Genomic DNA, 19,560 nt, shown 5'->3' on the forward strand with positions numbered 1-19,560 from the left:
CAGATGTGCAAAAAGGAAAGGAATGGTTTATAACTTGGACCCATAGGCTACCGAATAATTAATATTATAGCGAATCTCATGCGGTCTCTATGGAATGAGGCTAGATCGCACAGGGTGAGTCTAGACTAGTGTGTTGTGATTTTGATTATGTAAAAAAGTCTTTACTGTAATATATATATATATATATATATATAGGGAGTCTTTACTGTTAAATCAGCATAGAAGGAGGCCTTGCAGAGAGCCAATATAAATGTGCCTTAATCTAAAGTTATTTGGTTTTAAGGATTTAATCCTTGTTTTGCTTAAGTTAGTTGGTTAATTAAAAAAGTCTCTTTGCGTCTTGTTAGTGACAGTTCTTTTGTATTAGTAGGCTTAGATATACCACAAATATGTAAAAGGGGAAATTCAAATCCTTTAAAGTTTTTACTTTCAATTCTTCCTCTTTGAATACTAATGTCGGGTAAAACTAAAACACTCCATTTGTAAGGAAACTAGTAACTCAATAAGAGTACAATAGGATTTGCAAAAAATATAATTTTTCAAACGCCTGCTAATTCTTCCCTAATAAAATATCTAAGAAAAATGGTAATTTCCTAATCTTCCTCTAAAGATGTCTATATTTGACTCTAACTAGAAGATCTTCGTACGCGATAAATTCTTGAATCTTTTGGATTTGGATGTAAGTCCTGAATGTGCCACCACCAAATTAGCTGGAAATTACCCCTTTTAATCATGTTTTAGTTATTTTCCTACAATTAGCATTATTAATCAAATATAAGTAGAATCTATCAATTAATACAATATTTGGCTAAAATAAATGGGAAAATAATCATAAATTGAATGACAATTTCACACCCTATCATTGACTCATGGAAGCTTGGTTGCAAAGTTCACAAGCTTTGTTTGTATATATTTTTTTAAATTAGCTGATTTTGTGAGAAATTTCACTTTTGCCCAGTCCACGCCTCCACCTTTCAGTTTGCTAAGGATTGAATGGAATGGAGTATAAACTCAGTGCCTAAAGCCTTTTGGAAAGACTGAGATTAATGCCCAAAAAATTATATTGCCTTGAAATGAATCTTGACCTTGGATCAAAACTAAAGTTATCTATTTAAATAATGGAAACATAGCTCTCCAACAAAATAAGGATTGTTATTAGTGCATTACAAAGATAAAACACATTAAATTTATATTTTTGTTGTTTTTTCAAATTTATTTAGTGATAATATTTTTTGTTTCTATCTTCCTTATCAGTTTGGTCAAGATGGAGAAAGCGATGACTTTAGCTCTTCTTTCAACTATTGGTGACTGTTTTTAGTGGGTTTTTAGATCTTTCTCTATTACGCTGGCCTTTTATATATGTATCCTTTCACAAATTTTGTTGTAGTACTTACACCATTTTGACGCAGCCAAATTGATTTTTGCAACTATGTCAGAACGATTAATGTATCTTTTCATGGACTTTGGGTCATTAAATTTGAAGTAGTTCTCAGTATTTTCAGTGAATGAGTATTATTGTATGTACTTTTATATATATTTAAAAAACCAAAAGAAATGACAATAATATTCATGGGTGGATAAAATACAAATATTAACAATAGAACAAAGGACATATTTGATAGTAAGTTTAAATAGATGTCCACAAGTCCAAGTAGCAGAGGTTTATTTTTCAAGATTTAAAGGTTTTAAATTCAAATTTCTTATTTTCCTCCTTATTTTTTAAATCCTATCCCCCTGCTGCTAGGAGAAAAAAATGTCCACAAATCCTAATTTAACTGGTAAAGACATCAAGTGATTATGAGGTCCTTGCTTTGAAACTTAAATCATTTTCTTAATTTAATTGGTAGGAACATTAGTCACGTAATTTTGAGGTCCTTGCTTCTAAACTTAAACCCTCTTCTTTTCTTTTTTAAGATTCGAAGTCTTCAGTTGAGCTACATAAAAATAAAGAAGTACAAAAAAAAACATCTCACTCTCAATGCTGGAAGTGGAGGCCAGTGAATTTTTTAGACTTAATAATTTCAAGAAATAAGAGCTGAGAAATTGTTGAAAAAAAGTTACATATGCTTTCAACAAATGATTCTAAACAAAGCATGTGGATGTGACTTTTCAACTTATTCACATCGCCTAACTACAAGTTGATATAGAGATTGATTCCCCAATGCCTTCTGCTGTAGCTTCAGTTCGAGCCATCAATGAGTATTGCCTGGAAAATAAAGGACAAAACCCAAAATGAAAAGGATAAAAATTAAAAAGACAAGATATAAATGGAGTTCCAAATTCAAGAATTTAGAATTGGATATTGTTAGAAATTTAGTGCTATATTTACTAGTTAATGTCATACATCCTCTCAATAAGAAAAAATCCACTCTAAACTATTAATGAATATTTCCACTTGATTTATATGCAAATTATTTATTACTTTTTTTTGAAGCAAAAGAAAGTTAGGGCTACTATTCTACTGAATTTTTCAGGTGGGCCAAAGTTTTGATGAAATTTTGCAAAAGTCAATTTTTTCTTGTATGCGTTAACATTACATCAGAAGTTGTGCATCTCAAATCATATTCAGTTAAACAGGCCATTTTCTCAGATGCAGCATCATTTCATATTTTCATTATATATATGAACACTTGATTTGTTATTAAGTACACGTCATTCCACAAAGTAGGCCTTAGTTTGTTGTAATCTATAAGCAGTAATTATTTAACTTCAAAGATGATAGATACATAAAAAAATGTGTGAATAATTATACTTGAGCAAATATTAGGATATGTCAACTTGAGAAATGTGCGATATTTTCATCCAATCGTCTCCTATTTTATCGGAGTAACAATCCCTCAACTTGTTACAACCCAGAACTTTCAAACTTTTGAAAGATGATATCTTTTCAAGGATGCGATGTGGCAAAGCTTCAAACTTTTGACAGTATTCAATATGTAGCTCCTCCAAGTGTGGCATTATAGAGAGAGCAACTTTTTCATTATCTTCACTTAAGTCTTCCCAATTTGTCCAATTTGGGCAGCATTGAAAATGTAATTTTCTCAAATTGGGAAATGCTGCTGCTTCAGCTGAAGATGATGTCTCGGAGTTTGACAATGTACCAAAGTTATTATGACTATTCTCATGCAGTGCTATTATGATTCCAAAGAATTCCTTGCCCAAGCATTCCAGCTTTTCCACTCTAATGAGCCTAAGCTCTTCTAGGGACGACAGCTTCCACAAGTCAGTCAAGGATGAGACATTGCACGGCCCATTGATAATTAGCTTCGTCAAGTTATTGACGAGAGACTTCGTCACAAGCCAACTTGGTAACTGGTTTCCTGGATACATATCTAGCACAAGTTGTTGCAAGTTTGGAGGCAATTCCATTCTTTCAATGCAACTTGGAGTTTCCATAAAGTGGACTCCAGGGTTAAACCACAAATACATTTCATGCAGGTAAATTTTCTTTCCAAGTTCTGCACTCCCAAAATCTACTTCTCCATAAATATCAATGCGCAATCTTTCCAGTTGGTTCAGGTACTTCAGAATTGCCAAATCATCAGAGTTGCTCCTGGCGTTGAACTGAGTCAACGTACAAAGTGAAGTCAGCTTCCCGAGTCCTTGTGGAATTTGAAGTAATTTAAGAGTCCCAAGATTGAAAAGGTGCCTCAAGTGTACAAGGCCTTCAATCCTTTGGGGAAGGCACGAAAGATCTCCACAGTTACTGATATCAAAAGTTTCCAAATAATATAGATCACATACAGCTTCTGGCAGTGTCTCAAAAAGATTCCAACTTAAGTCCAAGTGCCGGAGATGATTCAAACTTCCAATCTCGGCTGGAACTTCATGTAGCCCACAACAACTTAAAGTCAGAGTCCTCACACAATTCAAACTACAAAACAGATGACGTGCTGAGCCTTGGGGAGCTACTCTTCCATGTGAAAAAGCGAAAAAGCTCCTGAGCCTTCCAAAATCAATGACTAGAGAACTAAACGCCCTCTCAGTGCCTAGCCATGTTAGATGACGGGCTCTTTCAGTCGATAAATTTCTTCCAGTGCCTTGTTCATAATCAATTCCATGAAGTACATGACATTCATTTTTTGTGAGAAATTGTGCAAAATCATGCACTATGTCATGCATCTTGCACTTCATATATTCATGAAACCCATAGTACCCCTCAACTTCTTGTAATTCTTGAAAAAAGGAACGCATTGCCAAATTGTTGAAGTACTCAAGGCCCACCAGCTCCAAGCGCTCACCTCTTCGATTTGGACGAACATAACCTTGTGCTATCCACAGCCTAATAAGCTCTTCTACATTTATCTCAAAATCTTTGGGAAAGACAGCACAATATGAGAAGCAACGTTTCAGCTCTGGGGGTAATTCATTGTAACTTAAGTACAAATGAGGAAAAAGGCTCACAGCTGCTTCCTTCAATTGCCATATCTCACTGTCCAAAACATTCTGCCATTGTTGTACGGTATCTTTGAACCGTAACAGGCTTCCCATAGTCTTTGCAGCAAGTGGCAACCCTTTGCATTTTTCTGCAATTTTTAACCCAATTCTTTCCACTTTCTTGCATAAGTCCCCTGATTTTCTAGCAAATGCTATCCTTTGCATTATTAGCCAACAATCAGAGTCAGACATTCGGCTCATTTGGTGAGTATGAGTTGTTCCCACCACTGTGGCCACTCTATGACTCCTTGTTGTCACCAATATTACACTTCCGGGAGCCCCATCCTTGAGAGAGTCTTGGAAAGGTTTCCACTTTGAGTCATCCTCTGTCCAGACATCATCTAGGACAAGCAGGAATCTCTTACCAGAAAAAGTTTCTTTTATAAGTCGGATCAACGAATCCAACTCTAACATGAAATGAGAACCTCTTCCGGCACTCTCAAGGATAGCTTTTGCGATCCTTTTTTGGTCGAAAGGATCCGATACGCAGATCCAATTTCTAAAATCAAAGTGATTCTTCACTTCATCATTATTGAAGAGCAGCTGGGCAAGTGTGGTCTTTCCACTACCCCCGGCCCCTACTACAGAGATAATTTGAACTCCATCTCTTCCTTGACTACTACTAGTCTCAGACAATACTTGGTCAAGTAAAGCATCCTTATCAGATTCTCGACCATAGATCCCTGATTCATCTATGATTGAGGTAGTCATAATTCGCTGAAAATCTTGAGAATCAGGAATCCCCCCACTTGAAAAAAATTCGAACTGGCGCGCCTTTTCCAAAGTTAATTCTAGCTTTCCATTTATTTTCTTTATCTTCGAAGCAATATCACTACGCACAGGAAGTTGTTTAAGACATGAACAACAGGATGGGATAAAGGAACGAACCTTGTTCCGCAATGTAGGCTGCTTCTGATGAGTTCCCTCATATTTTGGTTTCTGAATCTTGATGTTCCATTCGTCCAGGACATCATCCATCTCATATGTTATGTCTTCAAGCTCTTCTAGCCACTTTGCGACCGGTTTCTCCTTCTGCCTTCGTCTCTCTGCATCATGCAGCGCATTTTGAATCGTTTCTAACTTTCTTTTGATATTTGCCACCTCCTCTTCAACCCCCATCACCAGGTTAATCTTCTCCCCGAGCTGGTTCACGACAACATCACCCAATTCATCTATTATCTTTGGAACAAACAATTCAGCCATTGTTTTTGTTTTGAGGTACAAGGAGTATTGGAAATAAAATGGTGCAAGGATAGAATACAATAATATTAATGAGAAGGACTTGGAAAGGATTTTTTTTTCTTTAAACTTAGGGGAACGGGAATGCTTGCTTAGTACTACTCCTACTGGGTCTTGACTCTTTGAGCTTGATTTACAGTTTTTGACGACTTACTTTACATCTTTTATTGTAGTCGACATCTTTTACACAATTATTGCTAGATATTTAGAGACGGTATACAGATAAAAGGATCCATTCCACACAGCTCCACTTTTTGCCTCACATTTCAATTGACCAACACGATAGACCCCAAATGTTTCTTGCATTAAGTATTTAAAGTTTTATCCTTCAAAAAAAACTATTTAAAGTTTAAGGGATATTTGGTAAGTAGGTTTTATCCTACGAGTTTTAAATTCAATCTCGTTTGGATTCCTATTTTCTAGAGCATTTTATAGAAAAATTACTGTAACTATTTGATGTATGTGAGGTAAAAAGGCGATTAAAAAATGTGATCACGGAAAACGTAACAATTTTTTTTTCAAAAAATTTGCAATCCAAACATGTAAATCTAAATAAATATGATATACACTTATTCTTTGGATTTTGTAATTGATTATTTTTTTAATAGGGATTTAAAGTTTACTTATTTATTTGCCTCGTATCTTAAATTAAGAGTAAGAAAGCTAAAAAATACTAGAGGAAATGGAGAGAGTCAAACTGATTTTTAGTTGCCAAACACTATATGGGTTTCAAATCCATTACTATTAATTAATTAATTATAATAATAGTGATTATCATTCAAGCTCTTGACTTAGAATCTTCCTCTATTAAGAAAAATATTCAATTTGGAACTTGACAAGTAGCTCCTTAGGAATGCAAAAGTATTTGTAAAAGGTTACTTTTTTCAAATGGGTCCGTTTAATAGGTGCCCATTGGATATCATTAAATATATTTCTGGTACCATATTTTTTAAAATGTAACATTAATTAGTAAAAATAAATAAATATAAGAGAGGACATGTAAAATTAAATAAGAGAAGTATATAAATGTAAAGGGGGATAATAATAGCTAGCATGTGAATATACATGGTATATTAGGTGAATTTTAGACGTGCGAACGAGTGTCCAATAATGGGTACCCATTACAAAAATCCTTTTCAAATGAGAAAAATTAGCAAGTTGCTATTATTATATGTTAGCCTTTGAAGTGTTGCTTCTTTGTTAGGACAAGATTAAAAGGTGAAAACACGAGACTAATGTACTTAATAGATACCTGTGTGAAAAATAAAGGCTGGTGGTGGCAACTTATTACGTGGTGGCTCATGTCAGTGGCTAACACCTCTTTCTTTGACATTTGCAAGTGTCATAATTGATAAAACTAATGATGCTTCTAATTATCAATAAAGTTACTCATTGGGACGCTTGAAAGTGTCGTTATTACATACCCTAATGTTAGAATGAATCACGTTTTCAATAAATCACTAGAGTAGAAACGTCATCAAATGGACGTGTAATGACAGCTCGAGCTGCCATAACAGCAAATGTTTCTAGTGGTGTGGATGTGGCCTCACCAATTTCTATTTCAAACAAGTTTGTCTTTGAGTATAAATGAGTTGGAATATGAATCATATTATATGATGTAAGTTGCTATATAAATAAATTATAATATGGTGTCAAAAAAATTGAAATAATCATTTTATCTTAAAATGGAGTGAAATAGAACTTGTTAGGTCTCGAATTTCTATTAGGTGTAATAGCTATATATGTAGTGGCTAGAGTTAGAATTGTTTTTCCAGTGAATTGGAACAGTTAATAAAAAATTCTTTTCAAGTCTTCAGCTACACTTTGAATTTATGTTATTCACATAGCAAATATACCCCACATCACACTCGGCAGTTTTGAAAAATACTTGTTGACATTGTTGACCGGTGTGCTCTCTGGTTTGAAACTTTGAATGAGCTCCAACCTGCAAAACACCGCTTGAGAAGTCCACAATTAGACTGTACACATGAAGTATTCTTTTGGACATTGCATTCAACTTTTGATCTTTTAGCATTCTGATAATAATATATTTTTTATCTTTTGTCGGAATGCTAAAGGATCTATTAGTGTAACAGCCTTGAAGAATATGCATCTCACCCATTCATCTTTTTCTCAATACTTAAATTTCTGTAAGTAATATCAGAAGCATGAATTTCTTTCAGAATGGTGCCTAAACATCATCATATTGTTTATCTTCTGTTAAATAATGGATTTCCACAATAACATTAAATTTTTAAATGTTATTATAATGCATGAAATCAGGCAATTTTTTAGCACCTCTAAAAATCTGGTCAACAATCAACTTTATAAAAAATAAAGATTATAAGGTAAGTCTTTTTTTGTTATCGACGGTGAAAAATTGTAAAGTATTTAGTTGGGTTAAATGCTACAAAGCCCATAGTGGTTTAGTGAATGTTCGATTTAGTTTTGCTGAAAATGTAAGGGAGAGCAAAATTGGATCATTTTCCTGTAAAAGGGATTAAATTTGTTTCTCGCAAAACAAAATGGTCATTTTTGGTCCACTGCCCAAAACCATACCACAAAGAGAGAATTGGGACATAAAAATCACATAAAAAGAATTGAGACGTAATGAACCCTTGAAAGCTGTAAAGTTTTAACATGCAGAACAGATGAAATATATTTTGTTTGAAATAGCCTTCCATTTTGTAACCAAAAGATAGCCTTCCTATCATTCTATGCCAGCAAAACTCAACCTCTTTTCCCTTTTTTTTTTCCCGCTTTTGGGTTTCAATCCATGGAAGAAGCTTAAAAATTTTTGAGTTTATTATTGTTCTAGCAAAAATAATTGGCTTAAACTTTCGTTCTAATGAATTTTGTAGTCAAATTGTAATTGGTGACTCATTCAATTTTATTTTAAGTTTCACAAAAAAAAATATTGCTACAATTGAAGTAAGTTGAAGGATTTAAGACCTTTTAGGATTCTGCACAAGATTAATTTATAGATTGCACCAAACCAAACTATGTAAATCATTCTGGATGACTAAAGCTAGAATTATTCTTTCCAATAGACTACACTGAATATATGTTATCACTTGCTTCATGTCATTGTAGGGCAAATGATGTTGCCAGAGCAATTATCTTTGTTCGAGAGCTTTTTTTGCTCAAATATCAAAATTATCTTCAATCAATCAACTTTATACATGTTGATTGATTTTCCTAGATCCATTATGAAATAATTACTCCTCTTTTCTCCCTCTAATTAAGTGTTTTCAGTTAGGTTCGCTTACTCTTTTTCCTATTATTCTCATTTCTCTCTTTCTCACTCACACGCTAATAGATCTATTATTTTATAAGTAAATAATGTAGTTTTTGCCTTAATCTTTTCTTACATCTTTTTAGTTCTATGTACTCTTGCTTTTTTATTCGATTCTAAAACTTTCATTTATTCATTGTTTGCAAATAGAATTTCATTTAACTCTAACAAATTTCATTTCAACTGTAAATAATTATTATAATGATGTCATTGTAACTCAATACTTTAGCATCAAATTTTTTTGACATGCAACATGCATTATTTTGCTTACACTATTAAAAAATGCATTTTTTTTCTTTGAATTCTTCTTGTTTATCATGCCTATAAGCAACTAATAATGTTAAAAATTTTACCATCTTTTTCTCTTTTATACTTGTCATGTAAATCTTAACTTTTATCTTTTATCAAGTATTCATATTTGTCATGTGAGACTTGATTTCTATCAAGTATTCATATTGTCTAAAAATTAGATGAAAGTAATTTTAAATTACATTACTTTATATATCCCATGAATATTGAAGGGAAAGTAAAGTTATTTTTGAGATTATTTTCAAGTTAAACTATTATTTACTTTGGCTTAAATTACGCTGTGTTTGAAAAAGAACATTTTGGGTATCAATTTAAAAATGCAAAAAATATAAGAGCATGTAGAATTAGTATATGAGAAACTATTAAAGTCAAGACCAATTTCGTAAATCATGAATATAATTGATGAATTAAAGTCAGAGAGAAAGAGAAGAAGAAGAGAAGTAATTGAGAGAAATTACAGTTGATTGATTGAGGATAATCTTAGCATTTGAGAAAAATTTGCTCCGAAATATCGCCAACCCATGTTATGATTGTATGATATAATTATTATAAGAGACTACATGTAACCCGTAACTACTCAAATAATATTTGTAGTGCTAATAAAAAAGACATTGTGGATTAATTTATATTCTGAATTCTACTACAACTAAACTTTTTCTTTTCCTTTTCTGTCATTTTTGGACATCATCTGCTATCAACATCCTTTTCGTATGCTGGGACAAAGTATGAAAACAAGAAAATTCCCATTGAATACATATGGAAAAGTCAATAGTCAATTCCTTGATTCCGCAGCCTTGCACATTTCCACCCCAATAGTCAATTACATTACGAGTGCGTTTGGAATCAAATGGCCAACGTCTCTTTCCATTTTCCAATATCTCTCCTGCGCTGGCATTGCTATAGTATTTGTCGAGATGGAAACATTTAATACTTAATAGTCAAGTGCCTCTTCCGTGGATGATGCGGAGGGCAACATTTTCTTTAGGAAAGAAAAGAAGCTCTGCCTGCCAACTTTGTCATAAACATTTTCTTTAGGAAAGAAAAGATGCTCTACCTGCTAACTTTGTCAAAGAGTGCCCTACGTGCTACTTAAGATTTTACTTCGTCCATTGAATGGTGAATCTATTGTTTGAAATATTTGATGAAGCTCCTCTAAAACACCTAGCAAATATAGTGGCTTAAGTAATTTTGAAGAAATCTCTCAAAGAGAAAACTTAAAAAGAATAAACCATTCAATTTCTTGTCACACATCGGTAAAAGTTAGAAAAACACTATGGAATAACATAAAACATGTAGGATAAGCTGAAAGCTATATTTATTTCTACTTGAAAAATTACTAACCAATATATGATGATAGTTGAGGACATAATTATCCAAGAAATTATCTAATACCATTACTAGGACAGTGACTGGTGACAAATTCAATATTTAAACGCTGCCTGATTTGACGAATACCAAGCTTAATCCCATCTAGAAAAAAACAAAACTTGAAAGGAAACTAAAAGTGTAGACCAAGACCTATAAGCATTTACTTCAAGTTTACATCAATGATCTCGATGTCCTTGGAGTCTAAGCTGTTGAAAAGTCAGAAACCCATTCGTCACAGACACATAAACTTTGAACTAAGTTTACCCTTTCAAAATTTAAAGACATGGGGACTGGATAACCGTGCCTGCTGGCCAGCGGTTGGACAAAGTCTTATTGAACATTTAATAATTGTTTTGTCTTTTCATTTTATTTTCGTTCTTTTTCTTTCCCCCTGGAGAGGATCAAGTGTGGGATTTCAACTATCCATTGGTGACTCAAATTTGAGGTGCAAATGACATGTAAAGCATCTTAAGAATTAAGTTGCACTTACTGTCATATGTGTTTTACTTCAAAATTAAGTTATGTTTACATATATGATAAAGAAATACAGTTTCCTTGGTAAGATGCACCACTAGTAAGTGATAAATTTTGGGTTTGAGCTACCAAGCGTATTGGTGGAGTCCCATTCTCGATCCTCTTAAGAGAAAAAGGAAAAATGTTTTTGTATAAACTTTGAAAAATTTAACTGTGTAGTTAATTTAGGAACATTAAAGAGAGCAATTTTGACTCGTTCCTCTCTTGAAGTAAGATTTCTTGTCCTAACAACACATCCTCGATAAATATATTGGGCCCTTTATTACTTCTATTTTCATTGTTTATTTTTATTTGTTGCATTTGACTATTTTGGACAGAAAGATTTTTTGTTGATAGAAAAATAAATAGTCAATAAGTTCAGTTATTTGATGGCACGAAAGAAATGCTTCACTGTGAAAATTTTCAAAGCTAATGATCGAGCGAGGCTGCGGCTCGTTTTTCGTTACAAAAAGCAAGAAGACAAGACCCTGTAGGAAATTGGAGGCGACTTCTACATCTTACGATGACATAACAGTCTTTGCGATTGAAGTAAGTGAAAATTTTCAAAGCTAATGATCGATCGAGTCTGCGGCCCTTTTTCGTTACAAAGAGCAAGAAGACAAGACCCTGTACTTTCTTGGGAAATTGGAGGCGACTTCTACGTCTTACAATGACATAACAGTCTTTGCTATTGAAGCAAGTGAAAATTTTCAAAGCTAATGATCGATCGAGGCTGCGGCTCTTTCTCGTTACAAAAAGCAAGAAGACAAGACCCTGGACTTTCTTGCGAAATTGGAGGCGACTTCTGGACAGGGGCAGGAAGTTCCTGAAGGTTATATGCATTTTGCATATGAATTTTATTTATATATGGTATAATTTATTTTCAATAATTTGTAATTTTAAAACAAAATTTTGTGGATTCAACACATATTATTAAAAATAAGATACAAGATAAGATTTGGACCGTACAATTTTTTTTTTACCAAATCTTAACCGTGAACTGTTCAGAAACTATCCACCTGATGACCGTCCCTACCCAAATCAGCGACTTCTACATCTTACAATGACAAGACACAAGACTTCTAATTCTAGTATTACTAACATTGTGGAATTTGATCCCATGTACCAACAAAACTAGCCAATAAACAAATGACATGTGGCCAATAAACAAACCTAACCAATCAATCGTAGCTTTGTTTATATTTCTACGGGAGGCATCTTATTATATATGCTTCGAGTCAGGATTCCGAATTTGACATAAAATGTGCAAACATATCCGTAAATTGATTTATTACAAAGTTCAAGAAATCCTAAAATATAGGAACAATATTGATAAATTTTTAGATTATTCTCTACTATGAATTGTTGTTTCGTTTTGGTGCCGAATTTGGTCTTGGTATTTCTCCGTTCTTATACTGAAATGGATGAAAGAGCAACAAAAGTCCAAATTCAGTATGAACTAGAGTTTAACAACTACACTAATGCTCGGCAAAGACAATAAAAGAAATAGTCAGAGTGGTATTTTCGTATTTTATTAGTTATATAATTAAAAAATTTGTTTAACTTGAACCAATTTTGTAGCTCGGTTGGCTAGGTGGTCAATCACCCTTCAAGTACTCCCTTTGCCAAGGTCATGAATTTGAATCCTAGCCTTGGCAAGTACATAGTATTCTTATCACAGAAAAAATGATTTACTTTGAATTACAAATTATCTTTCCATATGTATTTGATTATTATGAAAGTAGTGCCATTTTTTTGTCAATTATCTGTGCCACGTAATAAAGGAAATAAATTGATTGGAAAACTGGCGTTGACATAAAGCACATATACAAGATGTGTCTCCAAATACTTGCACTGGGAGGAAATTTCACAAGCCCTGAGCCTTAAAATGGTGTATTTGGACTAGATCCACTAATATCATAAGCTGGACAACAGGGCGACGGACAACTGTAGATCCTATCTTATTTTAATGCTTATAGTCACAATAATTTTCAATCGTCTTGCATTGTGAAGGATTTGAATTAACTTTACCTTCTCGAAAATCAAAGGCGTGGGAATCGGTTAATCGGTCCTTTTGGGCACTAGTCAGAAAGTCTCATTAAATACCCAACAATTGTTCTACCTTTTATTTTGTCTTTTAAACTAGGAGGCATGAACCGCGCCCTGCGCGGTGATAATTTATTATGGATGCCCATAAAACATATGTAGCAGGTATATAATTTTGAAAATAAAAAGGACATTGACTTTATTAGATGTAATAAGTTGGAATAACAAAAGTAACAGCTAGGACAGAAGGAATGTTTGTTGCTTAAAACTCCAAAGGCTAAAGAACTATACAAAGATCTAAGGTTTTAGATACGCAGAAACAAAACAAAGTCTAGTAATTATCTAATAAATGAATCGTCTATGTAACAAACATGTGGTCTATAGTCTACATATCACTATTCCAAATACTACTGCTGCCTAAGAGCTCAGCCCAAGAAGAAAGGCTCTGAGCTGGCAGCATAACAGAGCATCCCAAAGAAAATTTTTTAAAAAGAACAGAACCACTAAATGCTATTAGTATCAATAGCATATAAGCCTCAAAACTAATACCGACGCCACTACAAGCTCAAAGAAGTTCATGAGCTGACAAGATAGCACAAGAAACAAGCATCCAAAAAAACAACCTCTCTAAACTGGGTAGCAAGCAACAACAGCGTATTTAGTGCACGTCACTTTGTTGATCACATCGGATGAACGCTTAAAATAGCATAGGAGCCTGGTCAGTTCAATTCGACAAGCCACACGATGGTACAACTTAAAGGTCTGCAGAAAGGTTGAATCGAAATAAAGTGGCAATTCAAGAATCCATGTAGACAAATCAAACCATTGAAATTGCATAAAAGAAAGTTCATTAATGACAAATCCAAATGACCTGGCTACATAGTTGAACAATCTCCAAGTTCAGCTATCTATGCATGAGAATAGAGCAACACATAACCTCATCGTCAGCAGCCTCAAACATGTCAAGCACGCTAACACCAATCAGCTTCTCAGCTTCGACATCTAATGCAATAACATTTACACACCCAGTATCATCATGAAAAGTGAGCCGGAACCATGCTCTATAACAAAAATAACATTAACCACCAAAAAAAAGGAAACCAAGGAATACATAGGGTTTTTAAAAACTAATAACTAATAACAAATCCACGATGCACCTAGGGAAATCATACATTCCCTGACCTCAAGCAAGGTAAACAAATAGTCTTATATGTTGACAAGACACCCTCAATTGATTTTAGTTTTCTCACGTGGCACGACACCGTTGGGGTAAAAAATTGGAGGCACAAACAAAAGTGACACGAAAAATCAAGAAACATAATTTCTTTTCACAAAAAATCAAGATGCAGAGGGGAATGCAATATTGGCCATACATCTTTAACAAGAGCTCTGTGTTATTGTAGCAATCAAACTTCCAGAAAAGAGTTTTGGAGCCACGAAAACAGGCAATTTCGCATTTCAGACACATGCAAACGTTTAATTCTTGTTTATCAATGAAGGAACATTATTACAGTTGCAATGTACATTTTTTGTGTGCTAAAATGTCTAGAATTAAAAAGTTTCATCTTCCATTTGCAAAGCCTTCTATTGCATGATACAGTTCCTGCCAAAATCCAGTTGCAGCAGTGATTTGATACTACAAACAACTTAACTAAGAGAAACAGCTCCTTAGCAATATCAAGAACAACTGAACATTCAGTAGTCATGCCAGACTGCAGATTTACCAAAATGATCTCATAGCATTATACCTGATCAATATTGAACAAGCTAAACGTTTAAAAAAGTTTCCTCGTCTAATGTAGCTCAGGACATAGAAAACAATGCATGCAATAAATCTTATAGAATAATCAGTGGGTAGAAGCAACCTTTTTTGTAGACAAATCCTTTTTTTTTTGCACTGGCTTCTTCACGGTCGACCCAAACACTTCATACTTAATAAAAAGAAAAATGTTTAACAATCAAAAGCTGTCCCATTCCATTGCCAGTAGCAAAAAAATTAAAAATAATTGCCTAGTTTATGGAGTAAATCTTGCACCTGAGTACATGAACTATTAACCCAATGCAGGAAAGGTCAACTGCACATTAATTAAAGTACTGTAATTCAAATAGAACTAACATGAAACGGGGATACCTCTAATCAAATGCATAGGGATCATCTGCATAAGGATTCAGAGATCCTTCTGAAAACAGATCACCTATATTAGATGAATTTGTATGAACTTGTCCCTTTGTTCCCTATCGTGAAATTCCAATCACAAATGTCAGCACACATAACATAAAATTATATGTGATCGTAATCACAAGGCATCTTGCAGTGTACAGAGACAAACTTCATCCCATACAGTTAAATTTCTCCTTGTTTCTACTTTACCTTGCTCAGGTTAACCAATTGCTCTGTTTCATTGCATTAATCTATTAGTAATCACAACTTAATTCTAAATGATATGAATAAGAGTAATACCATATCAAGGTAAGAGAATTTTGTGAGCACGATTATTGTCTGTCTAGTACACCCTATTCATCAAAAATAGGCAAAAATCCTACTTCTTGTTGGGTGAGACATGACTGACACTCCACAAAAGATCAAAAGCTAAAACAACCAGCATGATGACAGTGAGAAGGAAAATTTATCCTAGTTCATTGTTTAATTACCTTAGTAACAGCTCTAGGTGTAACAGTTTTTGGTGTCTCTAGCTTTTTATGTCTGCTTGGGTCCTGTAGTAATAGAGACAATTACACATAACCAAGAAATATACACATAAAGAATCGTTCCCCTACGACAATGCATACTGATCAGAAATCAAAATTACATACCGCAAACATTACAGTACTTTTGGTTTTCCTTTTTTTGTAATTGTTCTTCCATTCGCTGTTTCGACTTCATATTCATGATGAGTGACCTGCTTAAGCAAGGAAAGGAGGTTAGACAAACGGGTACAAAGAGTTGGGCTGAATTTTCTACGAACACAGAGAGCTGATCAATGATATTCAGAAGCATGCACTGAATTTTCCATGTCTTTCGTGAGATATAGATTAAATTGACAAAAAAGAAAAAAAAGGAGAGCGAGGGATAGGAAAACTGATACGGGTCATGGATTTCTTTTTCATTGTAAAAATATAGACTGGCAGGCTTTCCTTTTTTTTTATTAGTGCTCACTTCCCTGCTCTTTTTACCTTCAAAGTTAAAGGTTCCTAGCTTTCTAATTGATTAAATATTTGAGAGAACACCTTAGCATACTACCGTTTATTTTCATGATACAAAGATAGATGCTCACCTTCCTACTATGCTTGGGAAGACTCATGACACTTCCTGTATTCCCCTTTTCCGCTTTCTTAGCAAGTTGGACACGGGTGTTTGAGTTGCTGTCAGATAAGGTGAATCCGGCAGAGACATTAGTAGGTTTAAGAATGTCATTTGCTGTAAGCAGTATAGACAAAGGTTACAATTTTGCACTCTGTCTGGAGTTGCTTGAACTTCTTGACCCTTTTCTTCACTGTCTTCTTCGAAAGCAAAGGCACCGCCATCGCTGCTGATTCTTCTTATGGTTTCCCTACTTAACCTGCACATTTCACACACAAATCACAATCAGATTATAAATCACCATGTTAGTCTTATATGTTGATAACATGAGATTATAAATCACCATCCGTAAATCAGTCTCAATCTAAAGAAGCGTAAACTCATTACATTATCCCATAACAACCTGAACCATTTCCAATAAATTGATGAGACAAACGTGTAAGGGAAAAGAACCAAAGAAATGTCCAATTGCAGCACCTGCGCATGAAATTGATAAAAATACTAAAAGAGTAAAGGAGAAAAGGATAAGATAAGAAAGGAGGAAAAAAACCCAAAGAGGTTTGGCCATACCACTATAAAAGAAAACCCAAAAAATTGATGAGATCAGATACTGAGAAATCCACGAGCAGCATCCCACTGGTCATCTCTGTTTTAAAAGAAAGCATGGAAAAAATATATTTTTAGAGAAAATACTGATTTGGCAACTTCTAAGTTCAATATGGAGTTGCTAATGAAAATGATGGAACTAAGCCTATTTAATATCGAACTGGAGCACCTGCCAATAGAAAAAAGCCAGAACTTGCCAAGCGAACAGATGACCACTACAAGCAAAAGAGGAATGAGAAACTCTGAGGAGAAACTGCTGGAAAACGAGCAGAGAAGGAAAAACAAATCAGAGTTATGCAACGAATTCTTGATGAGAGGAAAGCCGAAATGGCATCTGCAAATGGGAATGATGCTGAAGAGAAAGGTTTCTAAAATCTTCTGATGATACAGTAAGGGAAGGAGGAAAGGGAGTAATGGAGGGATACAGATAGGGCAAGGGAGAGGAAAGGGGAAAGAAGGAAGAGACGGGAAGTTTGTGGAAGAGCGGTGGGAGATAAGAGACGGCTCTGTCTTTAAGGTTAGAAATTAGGAAAAAGAAAAGGCAGAGGAAAGGAAGGGCGGCGGTGGCTTAGTGCCTGTTTGATAACATAAAAAAGTGTTGAAACTGAATTCATTCAGACATTCAGATGTTGTGGGTGTTTGATAAATAAAAATTCACCTGCTGAACTTATTAAGTGGTGCTGAATTTGTATGTATTTTTTTGCAGCACAAGAATCGTAGCTGAATGCTTAATTTGATAAGAATCAAGAGATTTACTTCAACTACTTTATCTTATCTACCAAATATATCCCTGTTTGTTAATTACATTCAAAATCCTTATCTAATTAAACAACCTAATATTCCCTATTCAAAATCCTTATCTAATTAAATAAAACAACCTGATATTCTCTATTCAAAAATTTTTTTTAACAATAGTATTTTTTTGCAATAATTTTCATCCACAAACATTTATATTTTGATATATATTTTTTGTGCAAATAAATATTATTTATGTGATGCAGCTTATCCACACACATGTGGCTTTATGACACCATATCGAAATATTAGATATTGGTTGTCTAATTTTCGAAATGCTTCTCGTCCAAGATCAAAAGGAGAACGCTTTAACCAAGCACATGCAATATTGAGAAATGTAATTGAACGTGCTTTTAGAGTATTAAAAGCTCGCTTTCGCATTCTCAAAACGATGAAACCATACCCTTTTCTCACACAAAGAAACATTGTCATTGTATGCATTGCTCTTCACAATCATTGTCATTTTCATACCTAACAATTTTAAGTTAATTAAATCATAGGTTCTATTTTCTTTTTGGATTAAAAGATAGAAGGGCAAAATTGTACAATTTAGATTATTAAGCATTAAGTTATGAATATTTATCAAACAGTATAAATAGATTCAGTATTAAGATTCAGACATTCATATATCTCTTTTTAGTGCTTAAAATTCAGCAAATTAATTATTTCAGTATTCAGAATTCAGATTCAGTGTTATCAAACGGAGCCTTAGGGTTGGAAAAACAAAAGGGAGAGGATCCCCCGCAACGCGCGGAAAGGATGAGGGGCCACCAATCACAAGCGCGGCACGTGAGAGGACGACGAAAACTCCAGGTCATCACAGCTCTTCGGCTCTTTATCTACTTATGTTGAAAAGATTAAGTGCAAGGTTTCACCTATCTATTGGTGGCTCAAATGTCAGATGTAGACGACTGGTAAAGCATCATACGAATTAAATTGAATTCCATTATCATATTATTTTTTTTTACACCTTTCCAAAACAGTAAATTATATTGATGTGATAAAACCTTATGATGTGTGGACAAAGGCCGAAATGATATACATAGTGTGCACTGAAGCACCACGAAGGAATAGGATGAATCTATTCCCCGTCATAACATGTGCCTAAATTATAGTGCAAAATTTGTCTAACCGTGTTATTCGTAAACATGTTCCACAAAACATTTTAAACTCGCTCATCAACCATCTTTTTATTTCACAGATTCATTCAATAATAATTTTTTAGAAAAACCTTGAAAAATAATTATTTGAATAGACTACTCTTTTTTTTTTTATTTTGAAAAAATATACAATGTTTTGGCCATGGGTGATAATTTTATACTTTCACGCTCTGCTCACCCCTTTTCTTGATATGACTATCTTGTGGGGATATATTGAAAGAAACCATAAAGTTTCTTTCTTTTCTTTTTGTTTTTCCTTTTTCAATACAAATTTCTAAACCGTTTATGGTATTAGCCTGTTTGATATAGAATTTGGCCAATTGCTAGTACTCTTTTTGGATAAGAATTGCATAGTACTGTATCAAAGCAAATCATCGTAACCTTCATAAAAAAGAAATGAAAAAGCTATTCAATAAACTTTAAACATGAAGTAAATTAGGATTAATCTTTACATGAGCGGGTTTGGATGCGTGCCATGGCCACATATACAT

General features: G+C 33.9%; 1 protein-coding gene and 1 long non-coding RNA gene across 2 annotated transcripts; both read right to left on the bottom strand.

The window, feature by feature from the left end:
* Positions 1-2,763: 2,763 nt before the first annotated feature.
* On the bottom strand, positions 2,764-5,640 carry LOC113771074 (putative disease resistance protein RGA3). The gene has a single exon (XM_027315697.1). It carries the CDS (start codon positions 5,638-5,640, stop codon positions 2,764-2,766), a length of 2,877 nt encoding a protein of 958 aa, XP_027171498.1.
* Positions 5,641-13,543: 7,903 nt separating this feature from the next.
* Positions 13,544-17,576, bottom strand: LOC113770975. The gene is made up of 9 exons (XR_003468446.1): positions 17,284-17,576; positions 17,079-17,152; positions 16,912-16,985; positions 16,483-16,767; positions 16,022-16,107; positions 15,860-15,922; positions 15,339-15,442; positions 14,079-15,138; positions 13,544-13,969 (listed from the first exon to the last, which is right to left on the bottom strand). It is a non-coding gene; the product is annotated as an uncharacterized LOC113770975 (long non-coding RNA).
* Positions 17,577-19,560: the final 1,984 nt, after the last annotated feature.

Source organism: Coffea eugenioides, chromosome 5, assembly GCF_003713205.1.
Source record: "Coffea eugenioides isolate CCC68of chromosome 5, Ceug_1.0, whole genome shotgun sequence".
Taxonomy (NCBI): domain Eukaryota; kingdom Viridiplantae; phylum Streptophyta; class Magnoliopsida; order Gentianales; family Rubiaceae; genus Coffea; species Coffea eugenioides.

What these genes read in the sequence shown, in the direction of transcription:
- LOC113771074 (XM_027315697.1), bottom strand. Translation starts at nt 5,640, where the DNA reads ATGGCTGAATTGTTTGTTCCAAAGATAATAGATGAATTGGGTGATGTT.